General features: G+C 46.4%; 1 protein-coding gene across 1 annotated transcript in view; it reads right to left on the bottom strand.

Annotated features, from left to right (window-relative positions):
* Nucleotides 1–294: 294 nt before the first annotated feature.
* Nucleotides 295–17,963, bottom strand: part of LOC144487840 (zinc finger protein 609-like) — a 61,141-nt gene continuing 43,472 nt past the window's right edge. The window contains exon 3 of the mRNA XM_078205914.1: nucleotides 295–766. Coding sequence (XP_078062040.1) covers nucleotides 746–766 — 21 coding nt within the window. The 3' untranslated portion in view covers nucleotides 295–745. The remainder of the gene's footprint in view (nucleotides 767–17,963) is intronic.

The raw sequence follows: 17,963 nt of genomic DNA on the forward strand, positions 1-17,963 counted from the left end.
GGTGGGAGAGAGAGAGTGGGGGAGGGTGGGAGAGAGAGAGTGGGGGAGGGTGGGAGAGAGAGAGTGGGGGAGGGTGGGAGAGAGAGAGTGGGGGAGGGTGGGAGAGAGAGAGTGGGGGAGGGTGGGAGAGAGAGAGTGGGGGAGGGTGGGAGAGAGAGAGTGGGGGAGGGTGGGAGAGAGAGAGTGGGGGAGGGTGGGAGAGAGAGAGTGGGGGAGGGTGGGAGAGAGAGAGTGGGGGAGGGTGGGAGAGAGAGAGTGGGGGAGGGTGGGAGAGAGAGAGTGGGGGAGGGTGGGAGAGAGAGAGTGGGGGAGGGCGGGAGAGAGTGGGGGGAGGGTGGGAGAGAGAGTGGGGGGAGGGTGGGAGAGAGAGAGGGAGGAGGGCGGGAGAGAGAAACACATTGAATTTACTGGTTTACTTTATGTTGGACATTGTTACCTCTCCATTGTTGTTACTATTAATACATTCTCACTACCCCATATCCCTCCTTTCAAGTCCTTGAAGTTAGAGGTTCAGGTGGTCTTGAGGCCTTCTAACCTTTCCACGTCTTGTTCACAGTTCTGGAGAGGAAAGATAGGCTCTGCCATCGTGGGTTCTTCCTGTCAGTCTGGAGATCGAGCTTTTGTTCTTTCCTTCCATTCCACCTTGATGGCCGGTTCAGCTGTTGCATTGAGCGATGGTCGCTGATATTTTAAATTGTTTCTTGCCGAGTGGACAAACTTGTCGCTTCTTTCATCGTTGTGTAGGTCATCTCGATGTCCTGTGTGGCTGAGGAAGAGTATTTCTGTGATAAGATGATGTTCTAGTGGTACGCTCACCTCCGCTTCTCGTTGGCAATAGACTGTCGCGAGCAGGTTTATTGAGTGGCACATGCGAGATATTTACACTCGAGAACAAAGTCAGCTTATTTCTAACTCCACAATGCAAACACAACCAGCTTAAGGTCCAGAAAGGAGTTATCAATATCAAGTTGTAAACATTGTCCCTTTGTTTCCAAGTTGAAAGGTCATTGTGATCAGAGATAGCTGACTGGCTTCTACTTGATACAAAGCTACTATGTTTCTTGTTGCCACGGAGAAGGGGATAGAAGAAGCCATTTTGAGATCAGGTTACAGGCTTCCTGATAAACCCAAGCATATTACAGACAGACAGCTTCTGGAGTTGCAGTTTGGTCTTGCGGTAGTCTGCAGCCAACTGAGAGGTGGGTTGCCAGGAGAATGTTAATCAGATCTGCACCTTAAGCAGAGAAAATGTTGACCCTATCATTCACCACATGGAATATGGGTGGGTGTTCGTGCTCAGTTTAAAGACTTGGTTTGTGAGGAGTTAAGGAAGGGTTCATCAAACTGGAGCTAAAGGGAGAGCCCTTGGGAAAACTCTTATTGTGGAAGATAGTATTGGGAAAGGAAAAGAACAGAAGTAAAGCATTTGGAACACTGCTTACTTTGGATTGCTTCCAGGAGAATTGGATGTTTACTCGAGAGACCAAGTAACATTACGAATTTGGGGTCATCATTAAAAGTAGAATGGTGTAAATTTGGTTTAGCAGTTTAATAAGCAAATTGCCGACGGAAAGAAAACAGAGCTTAGTTAAAAGTGTTTTTTTTTAGTCATTTGATACAGTAAAAGCTTTAAAACGCAAAACCCTGTGTGTTGTTCTTTCAGCAAATAACGACAAGTTCAAATTTCTCTTTAAACCATTACTGATCTCTACAGAGATTGTACCGAGTGACATGAATCATAATCTTTCATTGTAAGATCCATGGGGAGTCGGGAAAGACATGACGACTCGAGGCGTGTCACAACTGGGCTGCCTGCTTGCAAAGTAAAAGGGAAGGACGAGAAAGGGAGCAAGTGGGAATCACATCTCAAACATATCCTTCAATGCAACAGTGGGTGGCGAGGAGGAAAATGGGTTAGCTTGAAGAGGAAACATGAAACATTTGAAGAGACATCTGGATGGGTACATGAATAGGGAGGGAATAGAGGGATACGGACCGAGTAAGGGCAGAAAGTTTTCTTTTAGTTTAGTTTAGTTAGGGCATCATGATCGGCACAGGCTTGGAGGGCCGAAGGGCCTGTTCCTGTGTTGTACTTCTCTTTGTTCTTTGAAACAGATGCTGGGTTTCGAGGAGTGTCTGAAGTGTTCCCTGCGAAGTGGGGTGGAATGACGTCTTCCAATGGATTGGAATTAGCTCCAAAGGTCTCAGATACCCTCCGATTACAATCCCCTTTATGCAAGAACACAGACAGACTTGCATTTATTTGGCACCTGTCACGGCCACTGAATGTCTCAAAGTGCTTCGCAGCCAATGAAGCACTTCATGAAGTGTAGTCACTGTGTAGCCCACTTGCGCACAGCAAGCTCCCACAGACAGCAATGTGACAGTAATCAGATGATACGTTTTAGTGATATTAATTGAGGAAAACCCCCTGCTTTTAAACTAATGCCATGGGAACATGTACAGCCACCTGACAGGCCAGGCAAGGGCTCAGGTTAAAGTCTCATCTGAAAAACAGCACCTCCAACAGTGCAGCACTTGGGCTTGAACCCAAACCTGGTGACTCAGAGGCAATAGCGCTACAAAATGAGCCACAGCTGACAACTTCATAAGTGTGATGATACTGTGCCTTTAAGAAATATATTTTTATCATGTTTCTTGCAAAGGATCTGTTTAAAATTCAGCTGTTTTACACGGTGCCGATTTGTCTGCACCAGGCAACTCATGCTGAGAATGCGGACTGGTGGTCGATTTTAGCTAGGTGTGTGTTTGTTCTAATCTGAGTTAATGCATTTTTGTTTATTTTGGTTTTCCCCTGGGGTTTCAGAGTAGGGTTTTAAATAGGTTGATTGACACCAGCAGTCATGTGAATGGGCGGAGCCAAGTTTGCAGGGAAAACACACAGTTCTCTATGATTTTAAAACAGTCAGTTTCTGCCTAATCCTGAAAGAAGCAAGACGTGTCTGTCTCTCTCTGGAAATTGCTGTTTGGGGATATCAGAAGATTGGTGTCTCTGTCTCTCTCCCCCTCTCTCCTGTCTCTCTCCCCCTCTCTCCAGAGGTGTTTGAAGGTTCTAGGACTGTTAACAAGTACAAGCACTCCCTGGGGGGGATTTGCTAACTGATTTTGAAGAGGAGTTTAAGTCTATAAGAGAAATAGTGATAGGTTAGCAGTTAAGAGCTGCACCTTGTCACGTTTAAGTATTTCAGCTGGTAAAAGTTAAGCTAATGCATGTGTTATAGTTAAACTGTATTGTTAAATAAAGTTTGTATTGATAAAAGCTTCCTAGTGTGTCAATAGAATCACCTGGAGTGAAACAGCCGAACCTCACACTGGCGCCAAAACAGAGAAACTGTTGGGCTCCAGTCAGGCTTCATAACACGTTGGGGTTTGTGCTCGAGTACCATAACAGTAAGGCAGGCTCAGATACTTTGCTGTTATTGAAGTGGTCACAGACTGGCTTCTTGTCTCAGAAAGCTGCAAACGGAAACACTACACTTCACTCACTTTCTCCATTGACAAACTACACTTCAGCAACCTTCACAATCGAACTAATCCTGTCGGAAATTCAATAGGTCCTAAAAATACAAACCGGGGGGGGGGCATTGATTTTATGAATATTATTTCACAATTCCGCAGCTTGCTTGTGGTTTATTTAATATTCAGCTGCAAGAATAAAAATTTGACGGTCATGGCATGAGCGTGGGTCAAAAATGGCATTCTTTCAGACAGCTCAGACACGACAAGCCCAAGAGCTCTGCAATATCTTCAGGCAGTCTGTGGGAGTGCGGTAATATCTGCAGATGGTGCACAGGATGTGGTCGTTTTTGCTGGTGGATCACAGGTTGCCCACATTTCCTACATTACAACAGTGTCTACACTTTCAAAATGCGTGGCTGGCTGCTGAGAATCTTGGGGCAATGCTGAAGATACTATATAAGTGTTGCTTCGACGGGGCAGAACAGATGTCACAAGTACAACAACAAAATGGTCAGCTGAACCCGGAAACGGAATCACGACCCCGTGACCCTCTTGACAGTTTATTTCGCAGATCATCTGACCACTGCCATTTTGCACATCCATGGATTAATCCAGAATAACACAGGGTCCCACACAGTAACAGATCCTGGTATTGGATCTCTCAGAACATGAAGTTATCTGGGAAGGTCAGATACAGAATTGTTCACCTTCTTCTGTACAATAGAGCAGCATGACATAACAGGGACAAAAAAAAAACCTAAGAATCTCTACAGTGCAGAAGGAGGCCATTTGGCCCATCGAGTCTGAACCGACCACAATCCCACCCAGCCCTATCCCCATAACCCCATTTATCCTACTAATCCCCCCTGACACTAAGGGTCAACTTAGTATGGCCAATCCACCTAACCCACACATCTTTGGACTGTGGGAGGAAACCGGAGCACCCGGAGGAAACCCATGCGGAAATGGGGAGGAAATGCAGACTCCACACAGACAGTGACCTGAGCCAGGAATCGAACCCGGGTCCCTGGCGCTGTGAGGCAGCAGTGCAAACCCGCTGTGCCACCGTGCTGCCCAAATGCAGGCCGACACTAAAGTTTCATCCTGTGTAAGATTGTGTCCTAACTGATGGTGGCTCCTTGTGTAGTTAATTTTTAAGTTTAAGTTTATTTATTAGCGTCACAAGTAGACTTACATTAACACTGCAATGAAGTTACTGTGAAAATCCCCTGGTTTTTCACACTCTGGTGCCTGTTGGGGTACACCGAGGGAGAATTTAGCATGGCCAATGCTCCTAACCAGCACGTCTTTCGGACTGCGGGGGGAAACCGGAGCACCCGGAGGAAACCCACGCAGACACGGGGAGAACGTGCAAACTCCACATAGACAGTGACCCAAGCCGGGAATCGAACCCGGGTCCTTGGCACTGTGAGGCAGCAGTGCTGACCACTGTGCCGCCCATGCAGCATTTTAACCTTTTAAGCACATTAAAGATGCTTGCTGTCTGTCAGTGGATGACAGGGTAGGGAGCCCCACACTATAACAGTCATAAATTCAAAAGCTTACAGACCAAGACCAGTATTACAGTCTAGCTCAACGCTGACAGAGCAAGTGGGTCACATTCAAGCTGTACAACATCACAGGCATGATACACCGCCGCCCAGATCTTCAAGCAAGATGATCACCACAAATAACAACATCAGCTTTGCTCAGAAATAGAGTAAAGAAACCACATAAGACAGTCTCTGAAAGAACTTTTAACTGAAGCATACAGGAAGTGTCTCAGCTACATTCTGGGAGGACAGTAAATCTTTGTAACTACACCGCAAGGATCTGTACCACCAATGCGGTCAAAAAGGTCCAAGGGGCGGGGGTAAGCAGTCTGTTTCAAAGTGGAAATCGACACAGTCTATTGGTACAAGATCCCATGACTGGGAATCCAATGGATTGGGTCAAATGTGGTTCAACTGGTCCGCTGGAACGGCTCAGTAAGGTTTGGAGAACTGAGTTATTATTTTACTCACACCAACTGAAACCACAAACTCAGCCTCAATCTAAAGTCTAACATGAGCTAACCGCGCGGTTTCAACAGTTAACCACATCTGCCCCAGTCTCCAAGGCTCCTCCTCTGACAAAAACCAAAGGTCTATTTCCTGTTTATCCAGTTTGTTGTCTCAACTTCTCATTCAATACTTTCACTCTCAACAACCTCCTGTTTTCCCCGCAAAGAGGCCCTGCCTTCTGCTCAGTTTAAATTACCAAAGGGCAGCTCCCTTTGCTGCCTACCTGAAACAGACCAACTCCACTTCCAAGGGTCCAAGAGCCTCTGGATAGAGCCACACGACGACGCTAGTGGGAGGCAGAGGAGATCAAATTTCACTCATGTGGAAACAGTAAAGTTTATTTATTAGTGTCACAAGTAGGCTTACATTAACACTGCAATGAAGTTACTGTGAAAATCCCCTAGTTGCCACACTACGGCACCTGGCGAGAATTTAGCATGGCCAAAGCACCTAACCAGCACGTCTTTCGGACTGTGGGAGGAAACCGAGGCATCTGGAGGAAACCCACGCAGACACGGGGAGAACGTGCAAACTCCGCACAGACAGTGACCCAAGCAGGGAATTGAACCCGGGTCCCTGGCGCTGTGAGGCAGCAGTGCTAACCACCGTGCCCGTAGAAATATTGATGTGGAGTTGCCAGCATTGGACTGGGGTAGGCACAGTAAGTAGTCTCACAGACACCAGGTTAAAATCCAACAGGTTCACTTGGTAGCACAAGCTGATAAAGGGGCAATACTCCAAAAGCTCGTGCTACCAAATAAACCTGTTAGACTTTAACCTGCTGTTGTGAGGCTACTTAGAAATCTTGATGCTGCTTTACCTGCTCAAACTTCTAAACTATCAGAGAATGCTGTTGCTTCCAGACTGCTCCTCAAACTTGCCACATCTACGGCAGCTCACTGTCAAGTTCAGGCGGAACACTAAGATCATTTTAACACCGTCTCCCACATCCTTCTTTCTTCTCCCTACACCAGAGTTAACACTGACACAAACCTTTACGAAAATAAAGAAATCCACCCTGAAACCTAATGGATGCAACTGGTTGGCTTCTTCCTTTACAAAAATCCATGCAATTGGTATCATTCCATCCATCGGGGCGGAGGCTAGTCATCGCCATTCCTCAGGCAGGGGAAATCTGCTGCTAATTACTGGCCCATATTTCTGCCAATCTGAGTTCCTCCTCCTGGGCAGGCTTTCTCCATGGCAGAGCAAGCTGCTTTCAGACTTGCTGGAGTTGCACTGACCAAGTGTTCACACTTCCCACCACATTGAGACTGGTTACCAAGGGATGCTCTTTACTGGTGTTGTACGAGTCACCTTTCATCAGCGTGTGACACTGTGTGGTGACATGACCTTCTGTTGAAAGCTCTCACATCTTTCCAGTGCCGACTACGATGCAGGACCTTTCTTCAATGCTGAGCAATTGAAGATATGGGGGCGGCACATTGGCACAGTGGTTAGCACTGCTGCCTCACAGTGCCAAGGACCCGGGTTCAATTCCCAGCTTGGGTCACTGTCTATGTAGAGTCTGCACGTTTCCCCCGGGTGCTCCCGTTTCCTCCCACACTCCAAAGAAGTGCAGGTTACGTGGATTGTCGATGCAAAATTTCCCTGAGTGTTCCAAGATGTGTAGGTTAGGGAGATAAGTGGGTTAATATGTGGGGTTATGGAGGATAGGGTCTGGGTGGGATGCTCTTTCGGCGAGTCAGTGCAGACTAGATGGGCTGAATGGCCTGCTTCTTCGCTGCAGGGATTCGATGATGATAACTCACTCGGAGGTGAGACAAAATTCCTCAAAATCCCTATGGCTGCTGTCACCGAGTTTAATGGGTAGCATTGCTGCCTCACAGCTCTAGGGACCCAGGTTCGATTCCTGGCTGGGGTGACTGTCTGTGCGGAGTCTGCACGTTCTCCCCATATCTGCGTGGGTTTCCTTCGGGTGATCCGGTTTCCTCCCACAGTCCGAAAGACGTGCTGGTTAGGTGCATTGGCCATGCTAAATTCTCGCCAGGTGCCGTAGGGTGGCGACTAGGGGATTTTCACAGTAACTTCATTGCACTGTTAATGTAAGCCTACTTGTGACATAAATAAATAAACTTCAGCTATTTCAACACCATTTAAAGTACTCAGGTTGCCTGTGCTTTTTCCCCCTGTGCAGTACTTTATCTCACAGACCTGGCACAGATCCACCAACTTACATATTTAGTCTCTCTCACTTTATGGGTCCCAGTTGCCTACTCAGAAATAGCAGAGGTTCCAACACCAATTCAAGAGAATGTCACTCAGGGGATGTCACTTCCTCCAGAAGTGTCAAGCAGTCAGGATTTCCCATTCTAAACCAGTACTGGCTGCTGCTATTTAGGGAATCATAGAAGAATTGCAGTTTAACCTTGCTAAACTGATTCCATAGTTTTATCTGGTACAACAGTGAAACTAATGCCTCTCCCATCTCCTGGGTCTATTTAGTCTCCCTCATTGCAAATGGACATCAGGGTAGCCGACATCCAATCTGGCACGGCCTGCCAAGCCCTCCGCTCTCTCCCAAAAGAACATATCACAAATCTCAGCCTTGGTCTCACTTTCTCCCTGAGGATAAACTCCATCCATCACAGAAGAGCAAATTGTTTTCAGCCCCTTTTAAGGCTCCCATCTCATTGATGTCAGTCACTTGTCCAATTTGGATGATCACCAATTATAAAGGGAGCCGTGTTGACTTGTCCCCTGGTGATGACTTGGAGATAGCCATACAATCAAGTATTTATGTTTATCCATGGTTCAGCCAACTCTTTTTCATCATCCTATAGGGTTCTCGCATCATAGAGTCATAGAATTATAGAGGTTTACAGCATGGAAACAGGCTTTTCAGCCCAACTTGTCCATGCCGCCCTTTTTTTTTAAACCCCTAAGCTAATCCCAATTGCCCATATTTGGCCCATATCCCTCTATACCCATCGTACCCATGTAACTGTCTAAATGCTTTTTAAAAGACAAAATTGTACCCGCCTCTACTACTACCTCTGGCAGCTTGTTGCAGACACTCACCACCCTCTGTGTGGAAAACATTGCCCCTCTGGACACTTTTGTGTCTCTCCCGTCTCACCTTAAACCTGTGCCCTCTAGGTTTAGACTCCCCTACCTTTGGGAAAAGATATTGACTGTCCAGTTGATCTATGCCCCTCATTATTTTAATAGACCTCTCCAAGATCACTCTTCAGCCTTCTATGCTCCTTATAACTCAAACCATCAAGTCCCGGTAGCATCCCAGTAAATCTTTTTTGCACTCTTTCTAGTTTAATAATATCCTTTCTATAATAGGGTGACCAGAACTGTACACAGTATTCCAAGTGTGGCCTTACCAATGTCTTGTACAACTTCAACAAGACGTCCCAACTCTTGGACAATCCTCTTACTGATAGAATCATAGAAGCTAGGAGAAGGGTTAGGCCATTCAGCCCTTCGAGCCTGCTCTGCCATTCATCTTGATCATGGCCGATCATCAAATTCAATATCCTGATTCCCCCACTTCCTCCCCATATCCCTTGAGCCCCAAGAGCAATAGAAACATCCTTCCCAAAGACTTCCTGACTGCATACGGCTGCGTTTCACTACCTCTGGTCCCTCTCTGGCTCCTGATTAACCTTTTAACACGTTAGGAGACTCTTAAATTCATCTCCGTGGCCACCCTGACTGTTTTCCTGGCAGGAATTACAGATGTGTTTTTCAAAAGCTATTCTCTTGAAATAATAATTGAAACAAATTCCAACCCTTCTGATTAGGAATCAAGCTTGATCACCAGCGATAACTCAATTTATCAAGTGAGTTTGTTTACCCAGCTTAGTCATGAGGCTGCTGTTGTAGCGTTCCTACTACCTATTTCAACGTATATGGGGGGGGGGGGGGGGGGTCAATACTCCTGGGAGAAATCACCTGAGCAAGGACAGCTATAGAATCATAGAATCTCTACAGTGCAGAAGGAGGCTGTTTGTCCCATCGAGCCTGCACCAACCGCAATCCCACCCAGACCCTATCCCCATAACCCCATGTATTTACCTTGCTAATCCTTGTGACACAAAGGGGCAATTTAGCACGGCCAATCAATCTAACCCGCACATCTTTCGGACTGTGGGAGGAAACCGGAACACCTGGAGGAAACCCACACAGACACGGGGAGAACGTGCAGACTCCACACAGACAGTCACCCGAGGCAGGAACTGAAATCCAGGTCACTGGTACTGTGAGGCGGCAGTGCTAGCACTGTGCTGCCTCAAAACTATGTTCGAGTATACACTACCCCACTGTCAAATAACATGTCAACACTCGCTATCAATAAATTAGAAGACTAAATTTAGTCCCTGTATCCTTGTCTCAAAATTCCACCCCCCCCCACTTCCCAAATCAGCAACAACTTGCATTTACAGTGTCTTTAAACCTATTAAAATGCCCAAAGGTGCATCATGCAAGAATATTCAGACAGAAACTAAGAGGGGAGACCAAAACACTTTGTCAAAAGAGGCAGGATTTTAAAGAGTGTCTGGAAAAGAGGTGGAGAAGCAGAGGTTGGAGGAAGCAATTTCAAAGCCTAAAGTCTCTATGGATGAAGGCATGGCCAGCAAAGTGGGACACGAGAAGCGTGGGATGCACAAAACGTTACAGCCACGCCAAATTTGAAGATCCCGTCTTTACACAGCAGGTTTTTGGGGCAGAGTGCTCAAGCATTGGACCAGAAAGCCCCTCACAATTGTCCAACTTCCTCTGTTTTTTTTAAAAAATGATCTTCCCTCGTTTATTGTTTGTGGGATCTTGCATGAATAGGGGATTTTCGCAGTAACTTCATTGCAGTGTTAATGTCAGCCTACTTTTTAAAAAAAGTTTATTTATTAGTGTCACAAGTAGGCTTACATCAACACTACAATTAAGTTACTGTGAAAATCCCCTAGTCCCCTGTTCGGGTACACTGAGGGAGAATTTAGCACGGCCAATGCTCTTAACCAGCACGTCTTTCGGACTGTGGGAGGAAACTGGAGCACCCGGAGGGAACCCACGTAGACACGGAGAGAACGTGCAGACTCCGCACAGACAGTGATCGAACCCGGGTCTAGAACATAGAACAGTACAGCACAGAACAGGCCCTTAGGCCCACGATGTTGTGCCGAGCTTTATCTGAAACCAAGATCAAGCTATCCCACTCCCTATCGTCCTGGTGTGCTCCATGTGCCAATCCAATAACCGCTTAAATGTTCCTAAAGTGTCCGACTCCACGATCACTGCAGGCAGTCCATTCCACACCCCAACCACTCTCTGAGTAAAGAACCTACCTCGGACAGCCCTCCCAGATCTCCCACCATGAACCCTATAGTTATGCCCCCTTGTAACAGCTCCATCCACCCAAGGAAACAGTCTTTGAACGTCCACTCTATCTTTCCCCTCCATCATTTTATAAACCTCTATTAAGTCTCCCCTCAACCTCCTCCGCTCCAAGTCTCTGGCACTGTGAGGCAGCAGTGCTAACCATGGGCCACTGCGACGGCCACTTGTGACACGAATAAATAAACTTTAAACATCTGCCCGTATCACATTAGCGACACTTCAAAAAATGTAACTCATTGAATGCAAAGTATTCCGAGGCGGAGATTTTAAAAAACCCAAGTATTTCATTTCTGCTTTTATTTTTATAACCACTAACTTTCCTCTTGTGTTTCCTGCCTCCACACGTTTGCTTTACACATTCACAGATATCAGATCATTCCATACTGTTCCTGGATTCATTCCATCTTTTAATAATTCATTTGACAGAAAACTGTCTTAACTCGAAGCAGATCCCAGAAACGAAAATGCATTAAATGTTTTTTTAATCACTCAACTCAGGAGGAGTGCAGCAGTGAAAGCACTGGAACTAATGCATAATAAAACACTGCAGCATCACTGAACCCACTGCTGAATAATTACACTCTTCTTTATATGGCTATAATTATTTTAGACAATACATTCTTGAAATCTGCGGGATACAACCAATATTCCATTCACGCCACTCATCATAACTCACTGGTGACTGACGTGGGACCTCAGGTGACCTCAATTTTTAATTAAGAAATCTAAGGAACGTAAATTTCATTAATCCATCTTCGACCGTTTGTGCTTTTGAAACAATTCTCAAGAGGAACGGAGTCTGAAACCTGTAACGATTTAAAACGTGTAAAGCACGCTGTTAGATAGATCTGACATCAAATATGCATGTTGCCAAACATGCGACCGAGGCCAAAAATGTGCTGGCTTACCAAAGATTTCCAGAAAATGTTGGGTTTTTTTCAGGGACCGGGAACTGAAAACGCGAAGTTGAAGGCAGACGTTTCAGCAATAAGTAGGAGTTGGGAAGAAGGCAGCCCAATTGTGAATTGCAATTGAAGGGCATGTTTTTATATCACGATTGGCTTTCAACTTCGAAAGACTTCCTGGAAAACTCCCAGATGGCAAGATGGGAAAACAGACATCAAGTCGAGGGAAGGGATATTAGGAAGCGTGACCAAAATGCTTTGCCAAAGAAGTGGGAATTAAGGAGAGTTTTAAAGGAGGAATTGGCAAAGGCAGAGTTCAGGGGGGGGCGAATTACAGAGGAAGGGGCTCAAGGTGAGATGATCGGAGGAAGCTGCAGTCGCAGGAATGGAGTGTTCTGGGGACGCCCTCGGACTGAGAAATGGGGAAGCAAGGCCAGGAAGGAATTTAAAGATGAGGATGAGAATTTTAAATTGCTTCAGTAACTTGGTTCGAGGTAAAATAGGACTTCTGATGAATGGGATTTTTTTGTAAGATGGGGAATGGGACAGCATCGGAACAGGATTACAGCCGTTTCCCTCCCCGACCTCTCAAACAGGGAGACGTGACAGCAAAAACCTGCAGCATGGCAGCTGCCATTTTCTAAGCACGCCTGTTTGTGATGCCTGGCACACTGATGGTATGGAACCACGACCCAGAAGTCAGTGGCAGCTTGACTCAGTTGGTAGCACTCTGACTGCTGATTCAGCAAGTCCCAGGTTCAAGTCCCACTCCAGGGCGAACCTTCAGCGCTGCAAGGCTGGAGGAGAGCAGATCAGACCTTAATCCGAGGCCCTGTCTGCCTGTTCGAGTGATTCAGGTTCACACGGAGGATCAGGCCATACACACAGAGGAGGAATGGCGGTTTCCCAGATTTCGGAATCATATTCTTCCCTCAATCATCAGGTTTGTTTTTTTTTTATAAAGATGAATTAGATCAACTGCGGCTGAAGGGATTTTGCTCTGGGTGGGCCAGGAGGCTGTCGGGGTGTGAAGGTGTTTCAAAGAGATGTGTTGAGTGCAGCCTTCACAGAGCATGTACATCCATGCTGTTTACGTACTGCAAATAGTCACAGATAATCTGATTTGAGTGAAGGATTACTGTCGACCAGGAGAGGTGAACTCTCCTACTCTTCTTTTGATACAGTAGATCTTGTACATCTCAGGGCTGACAGTGTCTCAGTTTTGCATTTGGTCTGCAAGAAAACGCTGCCATTCTCTCTGTACTGCATCAAACGTCTAGCAAGATTATGCATCCAGATCTAAGTAGTGGCAATCCATAGGCAGTCTCGCGTGATACTACTCAGCCAAGACTGACAGCTAGCAGCATAGAAAATGAAAATAAATATCCTCCCTCTCAGCCAAGTCTCCTTTGACAACACCTTCCAAACTCGCAACCTCTCCCACCGAGAAGGACCAGGGCAGCAGATGAGTGGGAACACCACCACCTGCAAGTTCCCCTCCAACCCACACACCACCCAGACTTTCACTGGGTCAAAATCTTGGAAATCCCTCCCTAGGAGCACCGTGGGTGTACCTACACCACCTTTTCAAGGGCAATTAGAGATGTGCAGCAAACCTTAGCCTTGCCAGCAATGCTCACATGCCAAATATTAAAAATGTTCAAAGTTAGTCTGCATAATTAAGTTTTAAATATGCTTCCCAAACATAAGGAAATTATTTGTTCAAAGAATTTCTCATCTTGAAACACTCAAATAGTTTCCTCTCAAATACGTGGCCTTCAGAGACTGGCAAGACACGGTATCTTCACTCATCATCTTCACTTTCAATTCAATTTGCTCCACCTCCTCAGTCTCTCCATCTCGAATCCAAAAGCAAAGACTCTCCACTTTACCTTGAGCAAAGAGCCACCCCTTCTAATCCCCAAATCAATCCTGGACAGAACCTCTCCACCTTTAGACATAACAGAGATTCTTCAGCCAGATCTAAAACCCAACATCTGCAGAAGCACCTCAACTCCCTTCTTGCAAATCATGCATCGGATTTCCACTCTGTTTTAACTTTGCCACAGCTTGACAACGCTCTGCATTTCTTGCTGGATCTTCCTCGCACAGTTTCTCCAGAAATGCAAAGCACAGCATCCATCGGAGAGTCTGCACATTCTCCCCGTGTCTGTGTGGGTTTCCTCCAGGTGCTCCGGTTTCCTCCCACAGTCCGAAAGACGTGCTGCTTAGGTGCATTGACCGTGCTAAATTCTCCCTTAGTGTATCTGAACAGGCACCGGAGAGTGGCAACGAGGGGATTTTCACAGTAACTTCATTGCAGTGTTAATGTAAGCCTACTTGTGACACTAAATATACTTTAAACTATAGTGGAACTGTCTGATATCACTGACTCTAGCTCCGAGTCTGAGACTTTAAGGAACATCCGAGGAGCAGAGAACTGATCGATGGAAATTCAAATATCTGGACGACTCCCGCAGAGGTCTGCAAGTCGGGGGTTCCACAGGATGCCGACACGCATCTTGGGAGATAGGTCCGATCTCTGATGATCCGGAGACCAGAGGATCTGGACCTCTGCCTCTAGATCAAAACTTAACGCTGGGCAGAAGATCCAACTCTCAAACCTAACCAGAAAACTAAACTGTCACCTTTAACCCCAAAACCAAACCTCTCCAGGAATTCTCCAACACCAATCTCCACCCTAATCATCAGCAAAAACTCTCCACTCCACCAACCTCCTCCCACATTGTGAAGACAAACCAGGGTGGTGAATTAAAGCTGGTTTTTCTACTAATGTTGACATCCCTACTGTGAATCAGAGAACAAAACTATCACTGTCACAGAATCCCTAGTGCCGAAGGAGGCCATTCGGCCTATCGAGTCTGCACTGGCCACGATCCCACCCAGGCCCTATTCCCGTAACCCCACATAGTTACCCTGCTAATCCCCCCGATACTAGGAAGAATTTAACATGGCCAATCAACCTAACCCGCACATCTTTGGAGTGTGGGAGGAAACCGGAGCAAACCCACGCAGACACAGGGAGAACGTGCAAACTCCACATAGACAGCGACCCAAGCCGGGAATCGAACCCAGGTCCATGGAGATGTGGGGCAGCAGTGCTAACCACTGTGCCGCCCCTAAACATCCGCAAATATCACTGGTTATGGAGATAGTGAATGACAGGACAAAGGGTCTAAGGTTCCAGGTCATCATTCACAACCAGCAAGCTGCACCAAAACCGATATCTGAACAAAGAATGCAGGAAAATGCCCCATAGGTTTTTGTGTATGAGCGGACATTGCACAAAAACAGAATGACTGAACTGTAGCCTGACACTTGGAGGATACAATATCTTCACCCTTCCACTAGCTGTTTTCTTCACAGAGCTTCTAGCTATCTTCAGTAAATAATTCTCCCATTAGGGCACATGCTGAATCGTTTAGATCGCAGACAGCAATTGAAGGTCAGGCACACTTACTGACAGAACTGCTCAGCCGTGAGACAGCACTAGCAGGACTGTCACAGCAGCCCCACTCACCCACTTTGTCACTCATTAATACGCAGGGATTATTAACAGTTGGAGGCCAGTCCTACCTCCGAAGGGTTAAACAGCATACAATCAGAAGCAATGCAGTGGAGTTGAATTTTTTTTTAAACAATCAGCCCACGTGGTTGTGACAGAACAAAGTAAAATCCTCCGTGGGGCACCTGTTAATGAGTGCTCAGAGCAGCAGGACATCAAGGTCAAGACCCATACAGTCAATAACATGTCCCCTCAGCAAGCAACAGAGTTAGGGCCTGGCAGTCAAGGCAATGATCAGAGATCAAATCACCATGATGTTTACCGTAGCAGTTAACCAAACGCACCAATGCACAAAACAGCCATAGGATTCAGTTAAATAGCGCAGAGAATGCGGAACAGTAACCGATGAGCAGCATTGCAAGATGCACAAATATTTGGCATCTTTCCATCTGCGGGAGAGGTTGGGAATGTGGCCTCCGAGCGACGGTGAGGTCAGATCAGATCACCTGCTCTCGATGGTTGAATAAGTCGATTCTGGAAAGGTAAAGTCTGCCACAAGTGCCACGCACGAGGTTATTCTCTGCCTGTGATCGAGGATGATCTCTGCCTGGTTTGCTGGGCTGGCGTTAGCTTTGGAACTTCAGAAACCACGTGTCACCGTGGTGGCAAATTCCTGCCCGCAGCTGGTGTCACCATTTGCATCAATCATCAGCTTGTCGTGATTGATGTTGAGGGCTTTCATGTCTCTTTTGAGGGAATCCTTGAATTGGAGCTTTGGGCGTCCTGCTGGCTTCTTGGAACGGGTGACCCCCCATCCATCCACCACTCCCCCCCCCTGGAAATGCAGCCACCTCGCATCCTGTTCACATGCCCAAGATAGCAAACCTTCTCCGCTTGATTCTATCTTTCCATGTGATGCTGAGGGTGCGTCACAGATGCCAGAGATGGAATTTATTGCGTCTCTCTGCATCTTGTTAAGTGCAGGTTGTCCAAGCTTTGCTGTTGTACTGCAAGGTGTTCAGGATACTGGCCATGTAGATAAGCATCTTGGTCCTGTGGGCCAGTTTGTCATTTTCCATAAAAGTAAATGACTACGGATGCTGCAATCTGATCTCAGCAGATCTGACAGCATCTGTGACGAGAGAACAGAGCTAACGTTTCGAGCCTGGATTCCCCTTATTCAGAGCTCTAATCAAGTGCGATTACGCTGTGCTATTTTACTATATTTTGTGTTTAAGGTGGGGTTGTTTTAAGAGGAAGTGTTTTGTACGCAAGTTGATTTGCTTGGTAAACATGCAGTAGTTGCTAAGAATGCAAGATAATAACTGATTTTTGCATAGGAATGTGCTACTTTGTGGAATTAATGGACCTTTTGTTTATTTACGTTCTCCTGGGATTATACACTAAGTATGCAGAGTCGTGAGAATTTTGATTAGGTTGGTTGATTGACAGAGACAGAGTTATGTGATTAATGGGATTAATGGGAGGACCCAAGCTTGCAAGAAAACCCAATTTCATTTCAAAATACAATCAGTTGCTGCCTGAAGCTGCCAGAAAAAAAGCTCTCTCTCTCTCTCTCTCCAAAGGCTTTCTGAAAGCTCCAGAACCGTTAATCCAACTCAAAGCAAGTATGCCTGTGTTTTGCTCACTAATTTTAAAGAAGGGTTTAAGTCTTACAAGAGAAATGTTGCTTGATTGGAACTCAGTGATAGGTTAGCAGTTAAGCATTGTACCTTGTCTAAATATTGTTCAATTGTTAAAAGTTAAGCTGATTCATTTGTTAAACCGTGCTGTTAAATAAAGTTTGTTTTGATAAAAGCTTCCCAGTGCGTCACCTGGAGTGAAACATCACATCAAAATTGTTGCGGTCTGGTCTGACTTCATAATAGGGTTTCTGATCTAACAGAAGGATCATCCAGACTCGAAGCGTTAGTTCTGTTCCCTCTCCACAGATGCTGTCAAACCTACTGAGGTTTTCCAGCACTTTCTGCTTTGGTTATTTTCTGCCTGCTCTGAAATCACATTGTCTCTCAGTATTATTCTGTTGGCTAATTGATGAAGTCTCGTTGGAATGGCTCTGGGTAAAAGCTGTGCCAGTGATGCGGAGGAGACGCCGCAGTAGTTCCTGTAACCACCCCCCTCTCCCTGCCGGCCTTGTTGATGTTTGCATCACGAGTGTCTTGTGGAATAGAGCCTTCACTGAGGCAGAGGAAGTGGTGGTGGTTACAGAGGTATGGCAGGTGGGGCTTTCCATATTTGCAAGGTGCACAGAGGCAGCAATATCAAGTAATAGGAAATAGTTTCCAAAATCTTGCTGCCCTCACGCTGGCGGGATCAAAGGGTCCCACCGACGGTGCACCCACACCACAGGTTTCGTGGGGTGAGGGGTGGATTCAACAAGAAAGCCTGTAGACAACTTTCTCCCCCTGTCTGCGTGGGTTTCCTCCGGGTGCTCTGGTTTCCTCCCACAGTCCAAAAAATGTGTCGGTTAGGTGGATTTGCTATGCCAAATTGCCCCTGTCAGGGGGAACTAGCTAGGGTAAATGCATGGGGTTATGGGGATAGGGCCTGGGTGGGATTGTGGTTGGTGCAGACTCGATGGGCCGAATGGCCTCCTTCTGC

The sequence above is a fragment of the Mustelus asterias genome, unplaced genomic scaffold, assembly GCF_964213995.1.
Source record: "Mustelus asterias unplaced genomic scaffold, sMusAst1.hap1.1 HAP1_SCAFFOLD_1084, whole genome shotgun sequence".
Taxonomy (NCBI): Eukaryota; Metazoa; Chordata; class Chondrichthyes; order Carcharhiniformes; family Triakidae; genus Mustelus; species Mustelus asterias.